Source organism: Emydura macquarii, unplaced genomic scaffold (genome assembly GCF_026122565.2).
Source record: "Emydura macquarii macquarii isolate MOO-44397 ecotype Brisbane River unplaced genomic scaffold, CSIRO-AGI_Emac_v2 contig_3451, whole genome shotgun sequence".
Taxonomy (NCBI): Eukaryota; Metazoa; Chordata; order Testudines; family Chelidae; genus Emydura; species Emydura macquarii.
Genome location: NW_027133588.1, coordinates 3,687,639 through 3,699,018, shown reverse-complemented (window position 1 = coordinate 3,699,018; position 11,380 = coordinate 3,687,639). Strand labels below are relative to the sequence as shown.

General features: G+C 44.8%; 1 protein-coding gene and 1 long non-coding RNA gene across 4 annotated transcripts in view; one reads left to right on the top strand and one right to left on the bottom strand.

The window, feature by feature from the left end:
- Positions 1-709: 709 nt before the first annotated feature.
- LOC137144427 (uncharacterized) lies at positions 710-8,822 on the bottom strand. 3 transcript variants are annotated; one of them, XR_010917398.1, is made up of 3 exons: positions 8,727-8,822; positions 7,217-7,397; positions 710-2,472 (listed from the first exon to the last, which is right to left on the bottom strand). It is a non-coding gene; the product is annotated as an uncharacterized lncRNA (long non-coding RNA). The 3 variants fall into 3 exon arrangements; XR_010917396.1 differs by having other exon boundaries at positions 8,638-8,742; XR_010917397.1 differs by lacking the exon at positions 8,727-8,822 and adding an exon at positions 8,153-8,589.
- The window catches only part of IREB2 (iron responsive element binding protein 2), a 31,372-nt gene continuing 28,722 nt past the window's right edge, over positions 8,731-11,380 (top strand). Inside the window, exons 1-2 of the mRNA XM_067534734.1 lie at positions 8,731-9,029; positions 11,195-11,284. Of these exons, the coding sequence (XP_067390835.1) occupies positions 9,011-9,029; positions 11,195-11,284 (109 nt within the window). The 5' untranslated portion in view covers positions 8,731-9,010. The remainder of the gene's footprint in view (positions 9,030-11,194; positions 11,285-11,380) is intronic.

Here is an 11,380-nt window from a genome sequence, read left to right as displayed (position 1 = left end):
GACTGGGGCTCTGGTGCTCTATTGAGGCTGCTAGAGTCAGAGTTGCAGATCCAGGGATGTATAATAGCACACAGGTACTCTGTCTGTCTGCTGGGGTGCAGGTTGTGAGCAGCAGGGCATTTGAGGCACCCAGCATTCCAGAGCAGCATAGTTTTTCAAAAGGCACTTTTTGTTGCAAACCTCAATAGGTACCAAATAATCAGTTTTCCTTTTCCATCAAATTCCATGAGGCCTGAGAACAATAGTCCAGCCTGAGGACTTGCAGAGATCCAAGCTTAATTTGTACTAGAAAAGTTGCATGTATGTCATGATATCACTTTAAACGTTAACTAGTTACTTGAGTTCAAATCCCCAGATACAGATGCAGTTTAACTAGTTTAAGCTTCTCTTTAATCCATGTTGCTCCACCAGTGAAACAGTTCTAACACAGACCACAGACTTGTCTATTTTAGGAAAGCTGCATCAGCGTAACTCAATCTGTTCAAAATTGGTTACATTAGGCTCCAAGAAACTATGCAAGTAGCCTTTGCACATTTATCCTGACTAGGATTTAAGGATGTGTTGTGTGAATGTGGCTAGGCTCCAATTCAAGCAGCTAGCACATGTTAAAATCTACATTATGCCTTGTCTACACTAGAGATTTAGGGGATAGATCCTCAATAGAAATAGAACACATTACACCAGCTGAGAATCTGCTCTTTGGAATGTGTTAGAACCTAAAACAATAAACTTTTTACTCTAGCCAAGACATACCCAGTGAAAAGCATATGAAATCAATGGACTCTTAAAGGATCTAAACTTAAGCAGGTGATTAAGTGGTATCCAGAATGAAGTTGTTTTCCTGTGTCAGAGTCTAGAAGAGGAAGTGCCCAATCCAAAAGGGAAAGGAATGCAGCAGAGTAGAGGGCAGAATACATTCTGAGCTACAATAGGGTTTGTTCTGAAAGTGAAATTTTCTTTATTGACAGCACTTTTTTTTTTTTCAATGGGTTGGTTCTAGCTAGATAGAGTGGTTGATATTTTTCAAAACTGACTTGCGGATTTCATAGTCAATGGGAGTTTGTGTAACTAAATCCCCTAGCTGGCTGTGCAAATCTCAACTACGGTTTTTCTAAAAATTGTATCAATTACTTTTTCAATCAGTACATCCAGTTTGGCCCATCACTTCTTGGACAGTCCAGCTGTTAATTTAATACAGGCAGCAGGTCACCCCGTTTCTCTGAAGTCTTTTATTCTGGTCAAGAATATCACAGCTTAGATTCTGCCATTTTGATTAAGATGAGGAATGTTGGTGGGTTGTGGGGAAGGCTATCTAGTCACTAAATCCAACAGAAACACTGCTGTCATGTCTGGCCTGTTGTGCCTTTAAGGAATTCTGTATTAAAGTACGCAGCTGTCTAGGATTCATGTGAGAGCTGAGATAGGTATCTTCCCTGCCTCTCATGCACTTGTATCAATGGCAATGGGGCTACAGTCTTCAGCTGCTTGTCCTTAAATGGCAAGGCTGATATTCTTCCTTAGTAGGGTTTAACTCCTAAAACTGTCATCTTCTACAGACTCACTGCTGCTCTTGGCTGCCTTGTGTTGTTTGCTCTGGGCTTACTCCTAGGGAACATCTGCCTGTTCAATGACACATTTACTTTACAGGGGAGAATTCACCTGGTCTTATCATAACTAATATTCTTGCCAGACCTCCTGCAATCTCCAGTATCCTGGAAGACTACAGTATCTCCAACCCAGCCAGCTTCGCTTTTATATGTGAGCTCTTCCAAGCATCTCTGAGATCTGCTCCAACGAGTTGCTATAGAACTATGGGTCTAAAGAATGTATTGCTTTGAATTGACTTGAGTACTGTGATCAGTGGCTGCCCTGCCTATCACAGTGACCCACTGCCTGGGTTGACAGTATCGTAGCCAGTTGTTGTTTGTATGACAGTAACACCTAGAAGTTCCAACTAAGATCAGAGCCCCATTGCCCTAGAAATTGTACAAACGTACTAAAGCCAGTCCCTATTCTGCACAGCTCACATTACCAATAGACAGCATAGACAAAGGGTGGTAAAAGAAACATTGATTGCCCAAAGTCACCAGGTTCAATCTTCTCCAGTAAAACTTCCAGGCATCTCAGGTAAGAATCCTCATGGTCTCAACATATCCTTGTCCAGTTCTTTCAGGACCCTCTCCAGTCTTTGATTTTTATCAATCTGTTAGAAGATTTGTCTGTTTCACCACTACGTAAACCAGTGGGCACCCAGCAGCCAGCTGTTCAGGCTTCATCCTCAGACAAATTGTAGAGAACAAATTTATAGCATTAACAGAATTTGTATTTTACCTAGCCTATTCGGGATTACGGAGAGAAATCAAGGGGGCAGTGGATTAAACATTACGGTGGAGTTGTTTGTTGCCACACGAGTGCCTTCTGCCTCTGGTGCCCTTCTATCATGGGGAACTTCACAATCACAGACTCAAACATCTGAAAACCAGGAAATGAATAGTTAAGGTCTCTCAATGTATCCCTTAAAGTGGGTAGGCTTTTTCCCCCTAGTCTTCTCTCTTAGGACCTGGACTAAGCAAGACCCTTACATCAGGGCTTCCCTCCCAGTTAACTGTCTTTTACAAAAAAAATTTAAGCCTGGTGAGATCATTATGTGCAGCGAAGGGATAAAATGTCCCAAAATGAGGGGGTGAAGAAAAGTCTCCTTGATGGCTGGATCCCTGCATGTTCCTAACCAGAACTTTGAAACAACTGAAGAGGCAATCCCCAAAGAATCCATCCTATGTTTTACAAAGACACCCATGCATGCTGGAACATCACTTTGGGAATTTTAATTAATGTTGTCATCTCTATTCTCTGTAAAATATGTACACCTGCTGAAGGAATGGTTGGCATAGGGCCAGGTTAGAACACACTTTATTGAATTTCCCCCCAAATAACATCTTGGATATTTTCATTCAAAAAGATAACTGGAAAGGTTATTAGTAAACCAGATACTAAACTCAAACCCAAAGAAATAATACCTGGAACAGATATGAGATATAGGATGAGAAAAAAGCTCTTGGGGGTAGGGACCATCTTTTTCTTCTGTTTGTACAACACCTAGCGCAATGGGGTCCTGATCCATAATTAGGGCTCCTAAGTGCTATGTTCTTACAACTAACAAATAAGAACCCTACAGAATTGGCATGAACACTATTTCTAACTGGGGTCTTAATTCCATCTTATATAAATTGTTACCGGAAGAGTGGCATCTAAATTTTAAGTCGTCTTCTCCCCTGGATATTACTTACAGTTTCAACATACTTTTTCTCTCCAGAAACACAATTTAGTCCCCCGTCCCTCTCCCTCTCTCTCTGTTGGGGGGGGGGAGAGGGGATATCAGTAGAAAGAGATGAGAATATGACAAACTACACAACCATGGGGGCAAAGGGCTCAAATTAATCTCTCTGAAGACTTCCTGATGTCTTGGGGGATGTTAAATTTGTGTAGATGCCCTCATGCATACAGTAGTGTCAAAGAGAAAATTCATATCATTTTCTTTACATGACTGAAGTGTGTGAATTATCAAACCACACAACAAAACTTAATGTGGGAACTCATTCTTTACAGATTAATTCCCACTAATGTCCAGCCCATCTAGTAACTGGGCTAAATTCTGCATTGATTTATAGCTGGTGCAATCTCAGGGACTTCAATGGAGCAGCATAGGGTGTAGCTGAATTTGGCCCAACTTCTTTAATTCTTCCTACTATTGTCCAAAATCATGAGTCTTAAAACTCTTGTTCATTTTATGGATGGGTAACTGTCACTGTCAAATTGGTTCTTCCTTCTTTTTTTAAACTAGCATGCCTTTGAACAATATCTTCATAATTGTTTCTCTAAACACAGATTACTGGTCTATCTGTGTAGATTTGCTCGTGTACTTCAGATGACAATTGCTAGACTGGCTTGACTTTAATTTCTTACGTACATGTTGTACAGAAGTTTTTAAAGCTGTCATCCTATCTTCTCAGACTTCACTTGTGAGTGGAAAAAAGGTTAGTTGCTTTATTTCTATTGTAGCTAAATACTAAACTGAATAATAGAAATTAGAAATAGAAGAGAGTGAGTAGGTCCCATCTTGTCTGTCTCCAAGGGACCACTATAGGATAGTTCTCTAGAGCATGTTCTCCAGTTCTTTTTCCAGTCTTGTTTTATGTGACTCAAGCACTGGAACTTTTGCCATTTCCCTAGAGTAACTATCTATAATCTTCTGCGCTGCAGGGCATGCTGGGGTTCCCCCCAGCTTTGAAAGTATTTATTGGAGCTCCACTCTGGACACCTCCAGCTGAATTTAAGCCGTGTCTAACATCACATAACAATTTAAAAGCTGTGCAAGCTTCTAGACAAACATTTAGCCAGTTTTCTTTCCTTCTACCACTGCTTTTAGTTAAAGAAACATAAGAACATAACATGAGAACATAAGGACAGCCATATTGGGTCAGACCAATGGTCCATCCAACCCAGTATCCTGTCTTCTGACAGTGGCCAATGCCAGGTGTTTCAGAGGGAATGAAGACAACAGGTAATCAAGTGATCCATCCCAATTATTTATGATTTTTGTAAACACAGATATGTTTATTATGAACTAAAGAAAGTAGGTTGAGATGTTTCAGCATTAATTTATGTTGGTCATTGTCAATTTTTGACCATTATCAATTTGCTTATATTAGAGACAAGGTGGATGAGGTAATATCTTTTATTGGACCAACTTAGAAGTTACCTCATCCACTCTGTCTCTCTAATATCCTGCGACCAACACGGTTACAACAACATTGCTTATATTATAGTCACAGAACTCCCTCTTGTGGCCATCTTAATACACAGTCAGACCTTTACTAATCTACGCTTTGCTACTCCACTACTGTAATTCAAGTAAAACCCAGCCACTTCAACAACCTTTCAGCAAAGATGGCTGAGCCAAATGCTGTGCCTATTCACTAGTATACTACAAAGCGCTTGCATAAAGAACAGAAACTATTGTATTTTCATGCCTTGTCACTGCTTTTTGTCTGTTTGACTTTAAAGTGTTACAACCAGCCAGTGACAAGTACTACAGGGAGCCATCCTAAACCCATTCTTTCTTCTAGCAGATATTCTACAAGGGTTATTGTAGCCCTGTGGGCTTAGTAGGGAGACAGAGCGAGACTAAGGCCAGCAGAAGACAACTCAACAGAGCAGAATGCTCACACATACTTCCCACCTCCTCACCATAGCAACGCGGTGGGTCCCACTGATGTGGGGGAGAGGAGCTCCCCTACAATTTTTGATCCTGGGAACAGATGGGCCACTTTTAAGGAGGCAGGTGTATAATCAGCTTGTGCAGGAGGAACTAATGTGCTTTCTTCACCTTTACTGGGTAAAACCAGGCTAATGTAGATGCATGTGCACAACCCATGGCAGCAAGCCTCCCAGCCCAGGTTGACAGACTTGAGCTCGTGGAGCTTGCGCTACCATGATAAAAATACCCATGTAGACATAGCAGGTCAGGCTCTAAAGCCTAAGCTAGGCTTCAGAGTCCGAGCTTCAGTCTGGGCGACAACTTCAAAGCGCTGTCTACACAGCTATTTTTGAGAGCTAGCGTGAGTCCCCCTAGCCCAAGTCTATCAACCTGGGCTAGAAGACTCATTACCGCAGGCTGCGTAGACATACCCAATAAGGCCTTAAGGCTGTGTTTGTGCTGGAATTTTCCACACCTATCACTGGTGCAACTCCAATGGCAGAAGCAATAGTGGGAAGACTAATGTAGACTGGCCATCAGCATTTTAACATGGTGCCACTAGCCCAACGTTTAATGACGCTGGAGAATTCTAGACCCATGTCTATCCTAGTACTCCTGTCAATGGAGATGCTATAACATAGCGATGAGAGATTTTGGAAAAAACAGCAAGTGTAGAGTTGTACAAGGGTGATCTCTCTTTTCTCCACCAATATTCATCCCTTCCGGTGACATTCTATTCTGACTAAACCTCCTCATTTGGCTGGATGCTTAGTGGACAAATACCAGCAGCCTTTGGCTTAACCTTAGTATGGGTGACAGAATGTGGAAGTTCAGGCTGTCAGTAAAAATCTGTGTTAGTTAGGTGGAGAAATTGAGAAGCAGTTAGAAGTGCCAAGATGAACTTTATTAGAAAGCACGAACTAGTTGCATGGCTTTGAACAAACTAATTCCTATACAAGTTTCTCCCAGAAACTTGTAACAGTAGAGACAATTTGTTTTTGTCACACTTCACGTCCAGGAGTAAGAGATTTTCCACATTAACACTAGCACACTTTTAGAGGCAGTGTGGATGGGAGGTCATGTTGCCCAATGGGCAGAGCACTATATTGGGACAGTGGAGATCTGGGTTCTATTTCTGCCACTGCCTTATGGGTAAATTTGGGCAAATCATTGTGCCTTTCTGTGCCTCACTTTCCCCATCTGTAAAAGGGGGTAATGATTTTGTCCTCCTTCGTAAAGTGCTTTGAGATCTACTTATGAAAAGCACTATATAAGAGCTAAGTAGTAGGAGTATTTTATACTCTTTGCTCATTGTATTTAGGGCCAGACTTTGAATTCCACTGACTTTGCTGGAATTACTCACGTGAATAACTACTCCCTAATATAAATAAGGGGCTATACAAGTTATAAGAGGCTATAAAAGCCTTGAGAGTTGTACATGCTCAATTTATGTGACCAAGTGGAGTTTGTCCGGATCCCTTCTCCTGAACCTAATTCTGCACTCTGCAAGCAATAACAGACATTTCAGAAGGTGAGGGAGGAGGGATTTACTGCACATAGACATATCTACCCAAGGGTAAATCTATTTTTAAAGTAAGTTTTCAACTGAAAACTAAAGGTGGATAAAATAAATATTGTGCATTATATACTTTCCTTTCTAGTATAAATGGAATATATAAATTTATATGGATATAAGATGTGAATCACACCCCCTATGTACTTTCCTTTCCATTTATGGTACATAGTGTGATTCACATCTTATATCCATATAAATATATGAAAAAAAGATTCCACCAAAAGATGTGTGTAATATACTCCAAAAAAGGAGAGAAAAGAAAGAATAAATTCCAAGAGTCAGCATAAGAAATGGGGGGAAAGTTCTTAGTTGCAACACATTTTGTCTTTGCTATAGCATATTTGCTGTTCTTCAGGGGTTAAACTACAAAATTACTCACTGACCAAGGTTAAAAGGCAATGGTCATCTGCTTCTTCTGATAAGCCAGAAATGGGATTCCAAGCCCCCCAGCAAATCATCTGAGGTCCTAAAGGTATAACATGTCCAAAGATATGAATCTGAGTAGTGGAGGGATGGTGAAGTCCTTCAAGCAATGGTGGTGTCTGTCCATTTCAGCAGGGTGCCCTACAATCCAGCAAACAAGAAATGCAAGAGTGGTCTCATTCATACAGCCTAATAATGGATTAGCGGGTACAGTGCATCCTGTGGGCCGCCACCTATAACTGCAGGTGCAGGGACCACAGTGACAAAAAGTTCACTGGGGAAGATAGCAATGGTGTAAAGAAGCCACCTTCTTGCATACTCCTGAGGACCCACTAATGGCCAGGGGGAAGCAGTCAGGGAGGATGCCCAAAAAGAGGTCAGTGTTGGTTAGTGAGGGAAGTAACTAGAATAGCTCAGGGTGTATCCTAACTGCAGCATGTTGCTAGAACATCTTTGGAATCCTCAGTGGAAAGTAAAGAAACTTACACACATATATTGATGAAAACCCCAACCAGTGCAAGTGACAACCTGCTCTTTTGCCTGGGGCACAGTTGCCTGGAGGTGTCATTTACATCTCCTATGCCAGCAAGAGCAAATCTGACCTAATTTTTTCTGCCTCAAAGGTCAAATATTGGATTTTGGTCATCACCCAGCTGTGCAGAGGACATGATTGACTTTTTAAAAAACGTCATTCTTCAGTCTGAATTTCCTCTCTTACTGGCCTTACACATAACACCTCAAACTACTTTAAATCCACTTATTGGCTTATTTGAAATTGACTGTTATTAAAACAAACCTCTTCTGCTGCATTATTAATCCACTTTGTTATTAAATTACAGTATTAATGAAGCCTCAACTCCTATTCATTATCTAGCCTGTTTGCTTTTTGCATTCACCTCATCTTGAGACTGGGCTAGTCAATTTCACTTGTATTTAGGGTCGGCTCCGGATCCCAGACGCTTGCGCCACATGGCAGGAGTCGCACCAAGCAGACCACAGCAGGACACAGCGCTCTTCGGCCCGCCAGCGCGGACCACCACCCCTGAGAGCCAGTGAACCCAGCCACACTCGGGGGCCAATGAACGGACAGGGGAGGGCTTGAACGGGCAGTTTCCCGAGCTCACGACAGCCCCACCGCCGCGTGAAATGGACGCGAGCCCCGCCCCCGCCCCGCGTGACTGGCCAAGGTTGATGGGGGCCAGAGCCGAGGGCGGAGAAGTAAAGCGAGCGGAGCCTCGGGGGTGAAGGGCCCGCCCCGCCCCGCCCCGCCCGGGTGGGTCTCCGGGGCTGCTGCCCCCGCCCGGCGCCACCATGGCCAGGCAGGGGGCACGGAAGGAGGGAGGCGCCGCAGGCTGAGCTCGTCGCGCGACTCGGGCCCTACCAGAGCCAGACACGCAGGCCAAACGCACGTCCCCGGCCCACACGAACGGCCCGGCCCGGCCCGGCTAGCGGCGGCTGCCGCTCGCTCACCTCACGCTCACCCACCCCACCCAGTCCGGGGTTGAGCCTGGGGCACTAGCGCGAGCTCCTCTCCGCCCAGTTCTCGCGAGATCCACGCTGCGGTCCCTGCATTGCCTCCCGAGTCAAGGTCTCGCGCGAGCTGTCGCGGCGAACCGAACGGACGGAGTCTCGCGGCGTTTGGCACTGGGCTCCGCCCCCACGCTCCCCTCCTTGAGTCCTCCTCGTTCTCCCCCCTCCTTCTCCCGTCCCAGTCCCCTCCCGAGCCCGACGCAGAGTTAATATGGTCGCCAGCGATGGACCCCGCAAGGCCAGGTCAGTGCGAGCCGGCCTGGGCGGGGGAGGGGCGATTCCCCTCCCAAGAGGCCCCGCTTCCGCCCCGCGTTCCAGGCCTGCGGCGACCCCGCAGTTAGCGGCCTGGCTGGTGCCTGCCCCCCCCTCACAGCCTCAGCGCCCCCGGCTCGGTCCGCGACCCCCGCTCGCAGGTGCCCTGGCCGCCCCCCGCCGGCGTGAGGGTTGTCCCCGCCGCCCTTATCTCGCCGTCGCTCCCCGCGGGGCTCCGCTTTCGATGCCGTCGCTGGCTCCCACCCTCTCGCCCCCTTTGTTCAGCCCCTGGCCCGTATCGCCGGCGCGCGCTGACGTTCCCGTTGTCTTCGCGGGGGCTTGGCCGAGGCGGGGGCGGCTCTTCTCGGCCGGGCCGGGCCCACGGCTGAGCCTACGGCGCCTGGAGAGCCGCCAGCGGGCACCACTGAGTGCGGCGCAGCCGGCAGCTGCCCACTCGCTCCGAGCCCTGGCACGGCTCCGTGTAGAGCTAACGGTGCTGCGTAGCGAGCCGTCTCTGCTCCTGCCCTGCCCCCCAGCCCGGGGTGGCCCGGAAATAGAGCCCTGCCCTGCCCTGTCCCCCTCCCACAGCAAAATGGCTAAAAGCTGCCTTGTGAGCGGGGCCGACGGGGGTTCGCGGGGGGAGGGGGAATAGCCACACCGGAGGGACCCCCCCCCCCCGAACACCTGTAATCTCTGTAGGTGAAGTGAAAAAGGAGGGAGGGGATCCCCCGTGAACATGTTGTACTGGAGCCCCAAATTTCTCTGGACAGGCCTTCTTGTGATCCCAGTCTCAATCCTTGTTGGGCTCTTTTCCAAGTCCTGGATCAGAAATGAGTTGAAAACAATGGGTTTCATCCTCTTCTTGAATACCGTTGCCACTGGATGGGCACAGAGCAGACAGGGCTTTGTTTTTTAAGCTTCCATTCAGAAGACCACCATGTAGATAACTGAGTCCCATGTAGTTCATTTCTTCAGAAGGTTGAAGGGCTTAGAGTCACGCTGTTACTGTTTATTAAACTGTCTTGCTTCAAATTTGTGAATAGATACCCTATCTCGCTAAATGCTTCATTCCCTTTAAAAAAAAATATCTCCAAATCCCTGTTGTTTTTGTTGCCCATTTTTGGTTCCTCTTTAAGTTCCTTATCCTGCAAACATTTAGGCACATGAGCATTATGCCCATAAATGGACTACTCAAGCATGTTTGCAGATTCAGAGTCTAAATGATTAGCTGCTATCACCTATCATGCCTGTGTTAAGTTACCACAAAACCAAAATAATCTGTGAAGTACCCATGATGCTGTATTTACATTACAATGAACATGTAAGCAAAGTATAAAGTGTAGAAACAGTCTTTTTAAAATCAGCAAAAGCCCTCTGCCTGCACACAGTTAAGCATATACTTACTTTACTCACCTGACTTGTTCCATTGATTTCAGTGTAAATGTTTGAAGGACTGGGAGTGGGACGTGTCAGAGTTTTAACTTTTGTTTTAAAACCAAATTTTAATTTTTAAACATGCACTTTATTGAATTCTTTGGCTCTTGCTAAGAGATATTACTGACGTTGTCCATTTAGGTTAATAGTATCTGAGGTGCAATAAATACTTTTTTTTGTAAATTTCATTCCTTCTTAAAACAATTTCAGTTTAAAATGCAGTTCTTTTCTACGTATTTTTTTTATATTCACTTTTTAAATAAGCTCTGTTATAAAGTGCATTTCTGTCTACTCTCTTTAGGTACTTATATGGCCCTTGTTACCATAGTACTTCACAATCTTTAATGCATTTATCCTCACAACTCCCCTGTGAGATAGGGGACTACTATTATTACCATTTTGCAGATGGGAAACTGAAACACAGAGACTAGAGGTCAGATTTGTAATGGTATGTAGCCAACTAGTGGGATTTACAAAGATGTCTAAGTGTCTAACTCCCACTGAGTGCTTGACTCCCTTAGAGGTTTTGAAAATTCCACTAGGTACCTATCTGCATCTTCAGGTACCTAATTATCTTGATATTCTGACCTGGAGTGACTTGTCCAAGATCACCCAGGAATATCTGTGGTGAATAGAACCATAGCCTTCTGAACCCCAGGCTAGTGCCTGAACCACTGCACCATCCTTCCTTTCTTCTTAATAATGATTGCATTATTTTTCAGAATGCCCGTTCCAGTACTTAATTGAAACATTAAATGACAATCCAGAAAAGAAGTTCTACAATATCCCTAAACTTGGAGGCACCAAGTATGGTAATGCTTCTTTTTAATAGCTTTTTACTAATATGGTTCCACTAGTAAATATGCATAATTTATGAGATGCAGGAGAAATGACTATGTTGTCTTTAG